Source organism: Saccopteryx leptura, chromosome 4 (assembly GCF_036850995.1).
Source record: "Saccopteryx leptura isolate mSacLep1 chromosome 4, mSacLep1_pri_phased_curated, whole genome shotgun sequence".
In the NCBI taxonomy this organism is placed as follows: Eukaryota; Metazoa; Chordata; class Mammalia; order Chiroptera; family Emballonuridae; genus Saccopteryx; species Saccopteryx leptura.
Genome location: NC_089506.1, coordinates 112593774 through 112609226, shown reverse-complemented (window position 1 = coordinate 112609226; position 15453 = coordinate 112593774). Strand labels below are relative to the sequence as shown.

General features: G+C 43.6%; 1 protein-coding gene across 8 annotated transcripts in view; it reads left to right on the top strand.

The window, feature by feature from the left end:
• The window catches only part of STARD13 (StAR related lipid transfer domain containing 13), a 238602-nt gene that overhangs the window by 156731 nt on the left and 66418 nt on the right, over positions 1-15453 (top strand). For 5 of the 8 annotated variants that reach the window (XM_066381012.1, XM_066381017.1, XM_066381011.1 and 2 more), the window contains one exon: positions 14653-14724. In XM_066381012.1, the coding sequence (XP_066237109.1) occupies positions 14653-14724 (72 nt within the window). Of the gene's footprint in view, positions 1-6354; positions 6510-14652; positions 14725-15453 lie in introns of all 8 variants that reach the window. The other 3 variants (XM_066381014.1, XM_066381015.1, XM_066381016.1) reach the window with 1 other exon arrangement.

Sequence of the window (15453 nt, the reverse complement as noted above, 5' to 3'; positions counted from 1 at the left end):
GACCCAGCGCTCACGGCTGCTGCGCACATCCTCCCCCAGTGCTTATCAACAGGCTTTTCACATGTCGGGCACTCCAGGGATGTCTGCTGAATAAACCAATAAGACAAATGCCTTCTACTTCTGAAGGCCAGCTGATGGAGAGCTGCGTGGAGGGAACCCGAGACCGTCAGTACCTGTTATGGGAAGTAACAGTAAGCCCCTCCCCTCCACTCCACAGTGGTGAACAAAGCAAACACCGTGCTCCAGGTGCTCATACTTCTAATCACTTACAGGCAAGAACTCATCTCAGCCTCACAACAACACTGAGCTAGACACTGCTGTCTATTCTTGTTTTATAGATAAGGAAACTGAAACATGCTGAAGTTCAGTTATCCAAGGCCATGAAGGTAACGACGGGTGAAGCCAGGATGGGAGCTCAGTCCTTGTTTCTATCAGCTTTATGCTGTGTTACCGATCATGTCCTGTCAGCTTGCATATGCCTTCAAATAAAGGAACATCTTCCAAACATATGGACTCTTTCTTAAAAGTTAATGCATAAATAAGTATCAATATTTAATAAGAGAAGAAACTTGAGTTGCTTTTTTAAATAATAGGTATGCCATTAGTTAAGAGCAAAATTAAATTAGAATGCATCTTCATGTTAAACTCCCTTTTAAAGCAATAACATTAACCCTGCACAAAAATAAAACTGTTTTCTTAAAGAGATGCATTCTTGGTGAATTTGCTAGGTTTAGAAATTTAGGGCACATTTGGCTTTTGATTATTTAAAGGGTTTGAGGAGAGTCACCTAGACTCCAAATGTTCATCTACTCATTAAAACAAGATGGGGGTTTTTTCTTTATTTGGTCTAGCTTATTTTTTTTTATTTTTTTAAGAGAAACCTTGAAACTTCAGCAACACTCTTTACAAAATACCAGTTTATTACATAAAGTTTTGAAGTGCATCTTTGAAATCATCTGAATGCATAGGCAGAAGGTCAAAGACAAGCAGGACAGCTACATAAAATCTCCACTTTCCAAACACTAAGGAGGAAGAGGTGGGAACATGGTCCAGGATTTAACCTTAACTTTGAACTTCCTGGCTTGTGTTAGTTTAAGACATCCCTCTAGCATCATTTAAACATAGTGCTGGTGCATGAATAAACCTCTACTTGGAATTTCCTTTTTGAAGTCTACTGAGAATATAAATTAAAACCATATGAGATGTGTCTTAATCCAAAATGTAAAATACCATGAGAAATGTCAACTCAGAAGTTCTCCCTGAATTACATTCAGCAGGATGTACGTTCTGGAAAAATTCTTTATTTAGAATGAAAGTCTCCAAAGAACTGGATTTATTATTTTTAGCCCATGATTATGGCAGCCTGAATTGATAAAAAGAAGATGCTTTTTTAAGGCAATGGTAATAGGAATGTTATTCAGCCATCTAGAATGTTTGAGAAGAGTCTCGGTTGGCATGAAAAGAGGTTCAAAATGCATTGTCAAGTGAAAAAGCACATTACAATTTTATTTAAGGATTATGTAAAATAGTATACTTAGCCTACATATACATACACATTTTCATAAAAAAAAGAATTAGAAACTATATGCCAACAAAATGTTAATTGCTGGGTGGTAGAATTATAGTAAAATTTCATCTTTCTTTTAGTCTTCCTTCCTCCCTCCCTCCTCCCTCCCTTCATAGTATCAGAAAATTTAAATTATTTTCATTTGATTTTAAAAGATAAATAAGTGTAGTGTTTTTAGCTGAGTCTTCTCATCTATCTGGCCGCCTTCCTACAATGCAGCTAAAGCCCAGTGCTGTTCGTGCTCAGCCAGCCCTGGAGTTGGTTCTTAGAGGGGCCGGCCTATGGGTACACAGAGGTCAGTGTCATCGGGGAACTAGTATCACCCAAAGCCTGCCATAGTGCCAGTTTCCTGGTGCTTTAGTAGTCAGAGGAGGCTTTGTAACACCTTTAAATTTGCTAAATTGGTTTGTGTTCTTTCCTTTTAATGGTATACTTTTGCCTTGATTTGTATGCCTATGTGTGGGTGTTTTAAATCTTAGATTTAGATTTCATGTAAGAGGAAATTTTTGTCACTTTTATCTCTTATTCTAGTATGTTCATAGGGGAAGTGATTTTTTTTAATACCTAAATTCAATATTTGGGCAAGTGTTCATATAGTCCACATTAATGAAAATTGGTACATGCCCAAAGCTGGTCAGGTAATTACATTCATATTGTATCAGGTGCATGACCTGTACCTCCATTTAGAAGCCTCTATGTGTTTACATGACACACACATCTACATTTTCTACTGTGTTCATACACTTAAACTTTCAAGAGTTCCATCTAAGATCTTTGACAATAAGTATGACAATCTAAGGAATTCTTTTTTTTTTTTTGGTTTTTAGTTTTGTTTTGTTTTGTATTTTTCTGAAGTGAGAAGCAGGGAGGCAGAAAGACTCCCTCATGCACCCAACTGGGATCCACCCAGGATGCCCACAGGAGGGCATCTGTATGGCAATGCTCTGCCATCTGGGGCATTGCTCCTTTGTAGCCAGAGACATTCTAGTGCCTGAGGCAGAAGCCATGGAGCCATCCTCAGTGCCCGGGCCAACTTTGCTCCAATGGAGCCTTTGCTGTGGGAGGGGAAAAGAGAGACAAAGAGAAAGGAGAAGGGGAGGGGTGGAGAAGCAGATGGGCACATTTCCTGTGTGCCCTGACCGAGAATCAAACCTGGAACTTCCACACGCTGGGCCTACGCTCTACCGCTGAACCAACTGGCCAGGGCTAAAGAATTCTTTAAAATTAGAAGTTACTGCTATATAAATTGAACTATTCAAAGATTTTTAAAACTTTTGTGTTTTAAACTTTTAAAACTTTTTTTTATAGTTTATATAACTTTTTGAAACCTACTAGATTACAGTTGGGGCAAATTGATGGGACGTCTCAATTGACTTTAATATTGGTGTACCATGTGGTTAGATCATAGCATGACATAAATCACTAATCTATCACTGTGTCTGGTGAAAAAGAGGGTGCCAGCATTCCAGTTAAGTTCCTCACTTCTTCATTTGGGAGCTGAATCTCTTTCAACACGAAGACAGGTGAAGTTATTTCAACTACCTGAACTCATTGTAAGTCATTTTCTAAATGGGATATATCATGACATTCTCTGTTAATGGATTGCAAAATAAAAATCTCAACATTTAGAAAGCTAACCTCTAAGCTCAGCAGTCTTTGGCCTTGAAGATGTGGAGAAAAATGCAACAATAGCTAGAAATCTAATAAAAAATTAATTTTCTTGGATCTGGTTCTTATTTTCTGGGATGATTGATGTATGTCTAGAAGATCATTCACAGAAGCAGTGCCACTGCAGACAAATAGAAAGCATCCAGAAAACTGGTAAAGACACATTAAAACATTTCCAGTACATATTTGCTCCCAGTAAATATTTAAACATAAAGCACACACACATAACACATGCTATCAAGTTTTTATATATAGGCCGATAAGAAAATGATACTTGAGCTGTGCTCATCTTTTCTTGAGATGGAATTAAGCAAACACTAGTTCTGATTAATCCAGGGATTACAAATACCGAGGAGTTAAATACGCCAAGCCTTCAGTTGGAAGTCGGAAGCTCTGGCTGTGACACGCTTTGGCCTTGTGACAGGCCAGTTCCACAAGGAGGGAAAGACTAGGAGGGGATCCTTGGAGTTATTTTATGCAGACAAAGTCTGTGCTTCTTTTGATGCCTCCAAGGTACATCTCCCCCTGGCTATGACAAAAGCCCCCAGTGTAATTGGAGTACCCAGAGCTATAGAAGAGACGGGCTAAACAACCAAATAACAGATAAGCCTTTACAAGTACAGATGTTCAGGTATGGATGGAAGTCTGTGGAGCAGGGGTTTGATTCCTTAAAGACATGCCTACTTTTAACATAAAAAAAAATAAAAGTCTTAAAGCAATATAGGATAAAAGAGTCCTGTCCAAAGCCAAGAAAGCTGACTATCTAGTGGTGGTGGAACTTGTCTAAAGCAGTTGCTGTTCCTCAGGCAAGAAGTCATTGACATGACAGAGAGTGAATGAGCAAGCACCCTTCTGATTCTGGCAGTCTGGCTGACCTGCGGAAGATAGAGCTTCTGCTGAGAAGCCCAGTTCAAGTCAGCTATCGTGAACTTGTACTCTCCACCTTTCCAAGAGAAGCTGAGTTAGAGACAATTTCCAGAGTCTCATATTCATATCCTAGGAAAAGTTATTCAAGACGTCATTGTCTTGGTGGGTCAAAATGGAGGTCCTTTGGTCAATGCCTGTAGATTATGACCCTCTTTCTAATAGTCTGAATCACTCACTGTTCCCCTACCTTGCGTTTTTGTTGCTTAATGGTCTCCACCTGGAGAATCTATTGGGATTTAGTCATTAGCAGTGACTCCACAGCTTCAAAGAGAATCTATTGGGATTTAGTCATTAGCAGTGACTCCACAGCTTCAAAATCTGGGGATGTTCATGAGCTTATATATGCACGCCGCCTCCCTGAGAAATACCACAGCACCTGGTGGGAATGATCTGTACCAAATGACAGAGGAGAGGAAAGAGCTGCTCTGCCTCGTGGAACACTTGAATCAAAACAGTCTGGCCAGAAATTATTTGGCTGGTAGAGCATATATTTTCTTTCTTTTTCTTTGAAATAGATTGATTGGGGAGGTATATACATATATATATATATATATATCATATTATATTATTAGGAATATGGGCATGAGAGTATCACTGAGAGTATTCTTGTTCAATTGCAACTGAATTTCTGTGGTGTGGTGTGTGTGTGTCTTGTGAGAGATAAAGTGTTTGTGTGTTTGTGAATGTGTGCACCCACATGTACAGAGCATATGAGAGAGGAACATAAAAGATTGTTTACAGTTTTCAAATTCATATAGGCTGTGCACTCTAGACAGGGAAGCAGAACTTCAGGCAGAAATGATCACTTAAAATTACTGTGTTCATTTCTATGACACATTAATGGATATTCAGCAACAGTTTCAAGTTGAAGTCAAGGTCCCTGGTCCCTTCTTTGTGCTTCATCTATGGAATGAATGGCTGCAAGCTATGTGAAATTAGTTTATGCCAGATTATGCCACTGTTTCAAATTGTTCTCCAAGTTGTAGTGTCATAAAGCAACAGAATTTTATTTCTTGCCCACATCCCATGTCAGCAGCTATTCTGCTGTGACTTTCCCCCCTGTGCCATTGTTCTGGGACCCAGGCTGAAGAAATTGCCTCAGTCTGAGACAACTGGCTTTCTGGTAAAACCTAAGAGCAGGAAAGCTGGCAGAACTAGGTGGTGGCTCTTACAAAGTGTGGTTTGAAACGAGCCTACGTTACTTCTGCTCACATTTCATTGGCCAAAGTGGGGCATTTTGCCAAGCAGAACATCAGTGGGATGGGACATATGTGCTTCCCAGTTGGAGGAGAACTGCACATGACATGGCAACTGGAAAGAGCAGGGAATCACTGGGAACATATAAGGAATAAAGTGTGTGTTTGTGTGTATCTATGTTACTATTAGAAATTTAATAATAAAATAAATCAATAATAAATAAATTATGTTATATGTTTTATATATTATAACATATATAAAACACTTCTTAATATAAAATTTATATAAATAATAAATTTCACATTAATCACGTTTTAAATGTGGTTGGGAAAATCACTTTTAAAATATATAAACACTCATCATCACCTTTATATATATAAGATTTTCCCAACCACGCTGAAAAAGAGTGATTTATAACAACCCTTGGGTGACTAGGAATAGACCTATACTTAGGCATAGGATTTACTTGATCCTCTTTTACAGTAATAGAGATGATTTTTAAGTGACTAGATTTGCTATGAATCCAGCTTGCAGAAGATATTATAAGTCCTGGGAAACAAGACTAGTGTGAAGAGTCAGTGACGGAACAGTATGCCTCATCATGCCTGGGATTCATGTTTTTCAGAGAAATGCACATGAACGCAGTCATGAATCTCTGTGTAAATGGAGTATATCAGTGTCATGGGGATACATACACTGCATATACATCTCCCAGATTTTTTTCTTCTATAGTTATTTATCAGCAGATAGCAATATATTTTGCTACATATCAAGGAAAAAGTTGCCATAAGTTATGGGGAGCTGAAATAGTGTTTATTAGTTTTCCACTGATGAATTTTCAGTGGTTAACAATCTTAAATTTTTTCTAAATAACCTGTATTTTGACTCCTGTTAGTAACTTAAAATGCCACAGATGGAAAATGTTATTATGCACCTTAGAAAAAAACAATACTTGGTATATTTTTAAGACTTATTCAGACCTTTTTACATTGCAGTAAACCAGTTATGTAATTCCAAGAGTGCAAAGAGATGTAGCCTGATGCCATGACATGGGACCTAAGTCAACGTCTGTTAGTACTGCCCAACTTGATGTTCCGTCCTGCACCTGTGATTCAGGTTATAAAGCCCTCCTTGGAGAAAGACTGTGGTGGTATGTAGGTTTATATAATATAATATTCATCTTTCATATCCATAGACAGGAGAGATACCCTGGCATTGATTGTAACAAAACCAGCCTTGTGTATGGCCAGATAAATACACCCTTGATACATAGGGTCTTCACTTGAGAAATTCCATCTGAAGACAAAGGAGTCATTGGTCTTAAGTAGTATGTGAATAACAAAGTTAACTCAGCCATAGGAATCATCCTAAGTCAGCTGCTGTGAGCCTGTTGAAACGTTAATACCTGTGATAGACTTTAATAGTGATAATTGCATCCACTGCAGACACCTTGTGGTGGCTGAGTCACCATAATCTTTCAAAAACAGGTTGCCCACCATGATAGCCAGTTTAAATGTAAAGACAGAACACTGTTCTGAAGCCTGCTTTTATAAACCACGTGGAGCTCCACAAGACCTTTTCTTCCCTGCTTCTCTTGGGAACTTTTCATGAGCATTTAAGAAGACTTATTTAAGTTGGAGCCAGGTTGTCCACTGGAATTCAAGGAGATCTGTAAGAACAACACACATATATAATAATTTTACAAACTATTCACAGTAAACCAGGTTCCTTCTTGCCGGCTAGTTTTCTGATGATAAAATTTAAGTGGCCCGCATTGAAAATTTTGGTCATTTTAGAAAGAATGGTATTTCTCCGGTTTAGCTATGGAAAAAGTATTTGCTCTGCCAAGATTAATGTAAACCAAATATATTTAGAATGCTTAGCAGGGAGAACACCCTGTTCCGAGCACTCCAGAAACACCTGTTTAAAAGTCAATGAGGCTGTAACACAAGACGAGGCCCGCAAACCTGGGTAGAGAATTGCTGAGCTCAGAACTTACTTGATGGAGGCCCTTGGAGCTGTGTCCACCTGACTGTATCCAAACATCACTAAATGATGTTTCTTTGAAGAAACAGCTTGTCAATCTCTTTCCAGTTGCATGGACTCCCAGCTTTCTTCATGGTCAGTCTTCCTTGGAGTGGTCCTGTGGAACTGTTTTCTCTTGCTTTGATGGTACAACCTCCCCATGATGAAATATGATTGGCCATGTTCAAGTATCAAGCATTTAAAAAACAAACATCAGTCTCAAAACAAAAGAAATGTTCTATCCTTGCCAACAATATTATTTATACAGGGAAATATTATCAATGTATTATGATGTGAAAAAGAGTAGCCAACCAAAGATGTTATCATATTAACCATTTTGACCAATAACACAGAGAATTCTGTGTTAGTAATGGAACAAGAGTTGACTTTTTTCTCTCATTGTGCCTTTCTGTATTTTTATGTTTTCACTCCTGAGCGTGCGTAATGAAGAAACATGGTAATACTTGTTAAGACCAGTGTCACAGGCTGTGGTTCATCTGGGTCTCATGCTCACCGATGTGCCCTTTGTTGGGCAGCCAGTGAGTGAGACAGCCTCTCTCCTCCACTGCGTCTGTCTCTGGACAAAGATTATATCATGGTTTAAGTTCAGTATGTAAAACTGAAGCAGAGCAAGTAATTTCCCCTGAAATGAGATTCACAAATACGTAGCAGAAGAATATGCTCAGAACCAAACCATTTTCTGGGTTTCTTGAGTGAAGAGCTTTTTTTGTTTGTTTGTTTTTGTATAGATCAAGCAACCAATTTTAAAAACTTGATATCCACCTTTTCAACCAGCTAATTTTTAGCCCCCAAACTTAAGACACCAAAGTTCTTTGGTCTCCCTAATCAGGGGTCTCCAAACTACGGCCCATGGGCCGCATGTGGCCCCCTGAAGCCATTTATCCGGCCCCCGCGCACTTCTGGAAGGGGCACCTCTTTCATTGGTGGTCAGTGAGAGGAGCATCGTTCCCACTGAAATACTGGTCAGTTTGTTGATTTAAATTTACTTGTTCTTTATTTTAAATATTATATTTGTTCCCATTTTGTTTTTTACTTTAAAATAAGATATGTGCAGTGTGTATAGGGATTTGTTCATAGTTTTTTTTTATAGTCCGGCCCTCCAACGGTCTGAGGGACAGTGAACTGGCCCCCTGTGTAAGAAGTTTGGGGACCCCTGCCCTAGATGAAGTGGAGTGGGGTGCTCTTAAGGAGCACATCGTCCCTGTGTGGGTGGTGATGACAGCTGAGGAATGTGGTTGGCACAAAGAGGGGTGCAGCCCCACCTGAACCACATAGGAGAGTTCAGTTATCTGAAGGAGAAATGGGGAGGATGCTGGGCAAGCAAAATAGATACCCACTAGAGTGAAATGGAAAGGCTCTCACATGTAGTAATTACAAACATTTTATTGAAATTCGATCGTGATACTAAACTAAGTAGATTGCATTTTCTCCAGTACTGTCCTGCTGATCTCTGTAGCAGTCTGTCCTGCTGACCTCTGCAGCAGTCTGTCCTGGGACCTCTGCAGCAGTCTGTCCTGCAGACCTCTGTAGCAGTCTCTCCTGCTGACCTCTGTAGCAGTCTGTCCTGGGACCTCTGTAGCAGTCTGTCCTGCTGACCTCTGTAGCAGTCTGTCCTGCTGACCTCTGTAGCAGTCTGTCCTGGGACCTCTGTAGCAGTCTGTCCTGCTGACCTCTGTAGCAGTCTGTCCTGCTGACCTCTGCAGCAGTCTGTCCTGCAGACCTCTGCAGCAGTCTGTCCTGCTGACCTCTGTAGCAGTCTGTCCTGGGACCTCTGTAGCAGTCTGTCCTGCTGACCTCTGTAGCAGTCTGTCCTGCTGACCTCTGCAGCAGTCTGTCCTGCAGACCTCTGCAGCAGTCTGTCCTGGGACCTCTGTAGCAGTCTCTCCTGCTGACCTCTGCAGCAGTCTGTCCTGGGACCTCTGCAGCAGTCTGTCCTGGGACCTCTGCAGCAGTCTGTCCTGCTGACCTCTGCAGCAGTCTGTCCTGCTGACCTCTGTAGCAATCTGTCCTGCTGACCTCTGCAGCAGTCTGTCCTGCTGACCTCTGTAGCAGTCTGTCCTGCTGACCTCTGTAGCAGTCTGTCCTGCTGACCTCTGCAGCAGTCTGTCCTGGGACCTCTGCAGCAGTCTGTCCTGCTGACCTCTGCAGCAGTCTGTCCTGCTGACCTCTGCAGCAGTCTGTCCTGCTGACCTCTGTAGCAGTCTGTCCTGCAGACCTCTGCAGCAGTCTGTCCTGCTGACCTCTGTAGCAGTCTGTCCTGCTGACCTCTGCAGCAGTCTGTCCTGCAGACCTCTGCAGCAGTCTGTCCTGGGACCTCTGCAGCAGTCTGTCCTGCTGACCTCTGTAGCAGTCTGTCCTGGGACCTCTGCAGCAGTCTGTCCTGGGACCTCTGTAGCAGTCTGTCCTGCTGACCTCTGTAGCAGTCTGTCCTGGGACCTCTGCAGCAGTCTGTCCTGCTGACCTCTGTAGCAGTCTGTCCTGCTGACCTCTGCAGCAGTCTGTCCTGCTGACCTCTGCAGCAGTCTGTCCTGGGACAGCTCTGGTTCCACCCCAGACTTAGGTTTCTGCGGGGCACTAGCAGCAGGTTGATGCCTTTCCTGTCAGCCCTGGAGCTACAGGGGCAGGTATGGGTGGCAAACGGAGAACAAATAAAACTGAAAATGTTGATTGTGATGGCCCTTAAAGCTATTACATAACGTTATACTGTGGCAAAAGCACACAGTAAAAAAGAGATTTTCCTATCTTCTTCAGATGTCATCTGGCTTATCAGGTAGATATTTGTGAAATGATGACTCTGGCAGTAATGATTTCTTTCTCATTTTCCGATCACTTTTGCCACTGCAAGGCTAACATGCCCCGGGGAAAACATGAGCATTTGGCTGACAGGTTTTATTTGGCTGAGCGCAATCAGTGTTATTGGAAGGCTTCTCCCACACACACCTCAACTTGATAGGCGAAGTCAAAATCGGTAATGGTTAATTATGCCAGGTTATTTTTGTTTGATTGCTTTGTCACTGGATGGTAAACAAGAGTTCATTTTGTCCTTAAATTGAGATATCAAGGTGTTTGGCCTACAGCTAGAGCAGGGGGATGTGTTTCAGAGACATTTCAGAAATAGAACAGTGAGTTGGGTGTAGGGGTGAAGGGTAAGGAGCCACAGCTGGGGTGTTATTTTCAGTTGTTATTTACTAGTTGCAGTTTTTGTTGTCATCTGACTCTGAGATCACAAAGCAAAGTGCCTACCACTTAAAAAATACCAGCGTGTGTGAGGGTTTGATTTAGTTTGGTTCTGGTTGAGATTTGATTATTCATGTTTCTGTATGGGTAGGATTTCAGTTTATTATCTTTGTTCCTCTTATAGAAAAAAAAAATAAAGTGATTTAGAGAGCCTCTGAGTGAAGTCTGGCAGACTAGCCTGAGCCCTGTCCCACTGCCCAGCCTGAGTGTCTGGTTCAGAAAGAGGTTTTTCTAGAAGGATACCTGCTGCTCGCCACTGCCCCAGCTCATGATCCTTCCTTCTCTAGTGCCTGAGCCACCCCCACCCTAACCCCTTTCCTAGGCTGGAGGGCGCTACACCTTTTTATAGGCTCACTAGCCACTCTCCTCTGAGCTGTCCATGTGTTGGGCAGATAAAATATATTATGCTCACTTTGTTAAAGATGGCGCTGCCCCCTTGAAGGCCGTCACCCAAGAGATATTAATGTGTGTTGGGGGCAGGCTGTGGGCAGGCAGAATACTTGTAGCCTGGGGCTTGGTTTTGGGATTAAGCCTTTCCCACCCTTTTTGATGTGGAATGGTACAATCCCATCATGCCCCAGATAAGTGACTTTGTATTAGAGCAGGGGTCCCCAAACTACGGCCCACGGGCCACATGAGGCCCCCTGAGGCCATTTATCCGGCCCCGCCGCACTTCCGGAAGGTGCACCTCTTTCATTGGTGGTCAGTGAGAGAGCACAGGATGCATCCTGTGTGCTGTATGTGGTGGCGCCACAAAGCGCAGCGATGCGGGACACACGCGTCAGGGCTCCGGAAGCGTGTCATATCACTTGTTACAGCTAGCATTGACAAATATGGAACCAGACACTGACCATCTCATTAGCCAAAAGCAGGCCCATAGTTCCCATTGAAATACTGGTCAGTTTGTTGATTTAAATTTACCTGTTCTTTATTTTAAATATTGTATTTGTTCCTGTTTTGTATTTTTACTTTAAAATAAGATATTTGCAGTGTGCTTAGGGATTTGTTCATAGTTTTTTTATAGTCCGGCCCTCCAACGGTCTGAGGGACAGTGAACTGGCCCCCTGTGTAGAAAGTTTGGGGACCCCTGTATTAGAGACTTCCCTATTTTGTATATTGGATTAAAGGTTTGGATTTCTACACTATAAAATAGGGGCAGAACGGGAGCTTGCTCTCTTGCAGGGGTCCCCAAACTTTTTACACAGGGGGCCAGTTCACTGTCCCTCAGACCGTTGGAGGGCCGGACTATAAAAAAAACTATAAACAAATCCCTATGCACACTGACCACCAATGAAAGAGGTGCCCCTTCCGGAAGTGCGAAGGGGGCCGGATAAATGGCCTCAGGGGGCCGCATGCGGCCCGCAGGCCGTAGTTTGGGGACCCCTGCTCTCTTGGTTCCTGAGATTAAAGGAGAGAGCAGAGAGTAGAGCAGAGAAAGGCCACGTGGAGGAGGCCAGGAGAAGCAGCCAAGATGGCGGAGTGTTGAGTGAGAAGCCAGTTTGTGCAGGGAGAAGGAAGGAGATGGGGAACAGAGGTGAATAAGTCTGGTGAGCTAGAAACCTTTGATTCTAGGAAACTCGGATAAGTCAGTAGCTTTGTGAGCACTGAATGTGAGTGGGTTTTGGAGCCCAGTGTGTGTTTTTTGCTTGCCCGCCAGGTGCAAGCTAGGATTAAAGACTATGTATGGCCCATCAGCTTTTGGCTCCGTTGTTTCTTTACCAACTGTCCGAATCCAATGTGAACCTGCATGAGCCAGGCGGCTGTGTTGGTGGCCCTGGCCATGGCCACTGGCTTTACACCATGTTATAGAGCCCCGCCCCCACCTGCCAGGCCTCCTCCGTGTATTCTTCACGGTCGTCCCGCTGCACTGCCTTCACGGTGAAAGGAACAATAAAATCGGAGAAGGCAGACTGTTCATGTAGTTCAAATATAAAATACAGTATCTCGTGCTTCTCTAAGACCTGCTGGTTCATAATTAAGGAGAACATGTCTAGAAAGTTGACATTTCTTCATTATTAACCACTGTGTTGTATTACATTGAACTAAAAAGCAAATGTGAAGCTTGTAAATTGTAAAGGCAACATTTTCAGTAGTCAGTCCCCTCATTTTCCACACATTATCATCAGAATGTACATGTCCTACCGCCCCTGAAATACTTGTGTGATTTTCCAAGGGAAAGCCCTCATGTTAAGTATTCTCGAATAAGTTCAAAATAGAACTTTTGGGCCATACAGGAATTGCCTTTTGTTTCTTCTGAAGGGAAACCCCATGTGAGCCAATTCAGTACAGTTCAGGTGAAGATCTTGAACTGTACTTGTGGGTCTCAGAGACACCCCTGATAGAAATGCTTCCCAAAGCTTTTCTGTCCAGTTTGCTGCCTTGGGGATTTCCAAATGACGCATCCGTGGCAGGCAGGAGTGCATATTAGGTCTGTACTGGAAACGATTATGTCAGGGAAGACACTCAATATTTAGAAATTGTCAGTTACTGGGATAATAGTAGAAGAAGGGATGCCAAAAGAGGCAGGCAGTCTGGGACAGAAGCCACCCACGGGCGCTGTTTCCCTAAATTGAATGGCAGTCTTAGTCCGTGTCCAACCAGATCAGTGGGACAGGAACACAGGATTTTGCCTATGCAAAATCTGGCCGTTGGTTTGTTTTTCTAACACACAGCAGATAGCTCTGTCCCATTAAGCACCATGCTGCACAGACTTGGAGCTCTCACAATAGACATACAGGCTTGGCCCCACAGCAGGCGTTAGTGGAGATCATTTCTGTGCAGTGGCCCCTAGCCCCCTTTACACTCTGGCTGTGGGGAAAAGCCAAACATCAGAGTAAATGTGAATGCAAGGCCTGGCCAGGCTCCCTCCCAACAGCAGAGGAAGGGGCCTGATACAATAGGCTGTTTAATCTTGTTTGGAGAAACGAGGTGTCTGACAGATGAACTTCATTTTCCTTGTATTTGTGCATATCTCACAGAGTTGTTGTAGTTTGGAAACGACCCAGGAGTCAGAGGGCAAGCAGTGACCTGGCTTGCATGCTGTCGACCCCTCTAGTCTCCCCTCACAGCTTCTCCACGCAGGTGGTCCCATGTGCCCTGGGTACGTCCACGCCAAAAATGGTCACCCAGTGGACACATCGGCCTCTTGGGTTTGGCCCTCAGAGGTTCTAGCCGCTGCATCAAACTCATGTCTGAGTTCTAGCTAAGCAGCTTGAAGTCATTCCAATGTGCTTGGCGAATGGACATCTTGTTATAAGACATTGGGAATTAAAGCCATTAAAGGCATTGGGATTAAAGAAATGATAACAAAATACCCCGACTGAATAGCCGAATAGCTTGGTTGTTTAGAGCATCATCCTGAAGCACAGAGGTTGCCGATTCAATCCCTGGTCAGAGCACACACAGGAGCAGACCGCTGTTCCTGTCTCTCGTTTTCTCCCTTCCTCTCTCTAAAATCAATAAAATAAACATTAAAAAAAAAAAAAAAGAAATGATAATATACTGAATTTTTGTAATACCTTTCTTCATAAGAAAATACATTTTCCTGGACTAGCCAGTTGTATTCTTTCTTCCATTATCCCAAAAGTAAAAGAATAAAGGAATGTTCATAAATAATCTTAGCCTTATCATTGAAAGTTAAAATAATTATTTTTAAAAAAATCATAAGGAACTATTTTCTCCTCTTCCTGGCTTCCTGATGTATAAATAAAGACGTTTCTCCTTGCCTGAAACTCGGCACTTGTGTTCTGCAATCTGTGGTTTTGTTATTATCCAAATACTTACATGTTTGCATTGAAGATAATCTTAATGGACACGTAACAAGTCGCTCGGCGATGCCTGCTGTTTTTTACACCTGTTTCTGGGCAGGCCCACTTCAACACACTTAACCTGAGAACAATGTCACTTTCTGATAACTTGAACAGTGCTCACCGTTTTCTCCGTGGTTAAGAAGGTAGAGTGCTTAGTGTATGGCCTTTGGACTCACAGTTTCCTCTTCTTGTATTTTTCAGAAATTGAGGCAAAGGAAGCATGTGACTGGCTCCGTGCTGCTGGGTTCCCGCAGTATGCTCAGTTATACGAGGGTAGGTTGGCCTTCCCTTTACTCCTTATAAAGAGAATAAGTTGCATTTATGCTGTGCCGTGTTTGACCTCTAAGTTCATTCTTACCTTTTTTATTTTCCCCCTATCTCTTTCCCCTGGCTTTGCAATGACTAGGACTCACACTGATGCCGGTTGAGAAATGAGTATGGCCTCCCCAGCCGGTGCTCTTCCCACCGCGCCCTCCCTGCCCCAGCTCTGTGTGCAGGCCTGACTCCTTTCCACTGAGCCCTCCCTGCCCCAGCTCTGTGTGCAGGCCGGACTCCTTCCACTGAGCCCTCCCTGCCCCAGCTCTGTGTGCAGGCCGGACTCCTTCCACTGAGCCCTCCCTGCCCCAGCTCTGTGTGCAGGCCGGACTCCTTCCACTGAGCCCTCCCTGCCCCAGCTCTGTGTGCAGGCCCGACTCCCTTCCACCTGCCCTCCCTGCCCCAGCTCTGTGTGCAGGCCCGACTCCCTTCCCACCGGGCCCTCCCTGCCCCAGCTCTGTGTGCAGGCCCACTCGACTCCCTTCCATCGTGCCCTCCCTGCCCCAGCTCTGTGTGCAGGCCCGACTCCCTTCCCACCGGGCCCTCCCTGCCCCAGCTCTGTGTGCAGGCCCGACTCCCTTCCCACCGGGCCCTCCCTGCCCCAGCTCTGTGTGCAGGCCCGACTCCCTTCCACCGCCCCCTCCCTGCCACAGCTCTGTGTGCAGGCCCGACTCCCTTCCACCGCCC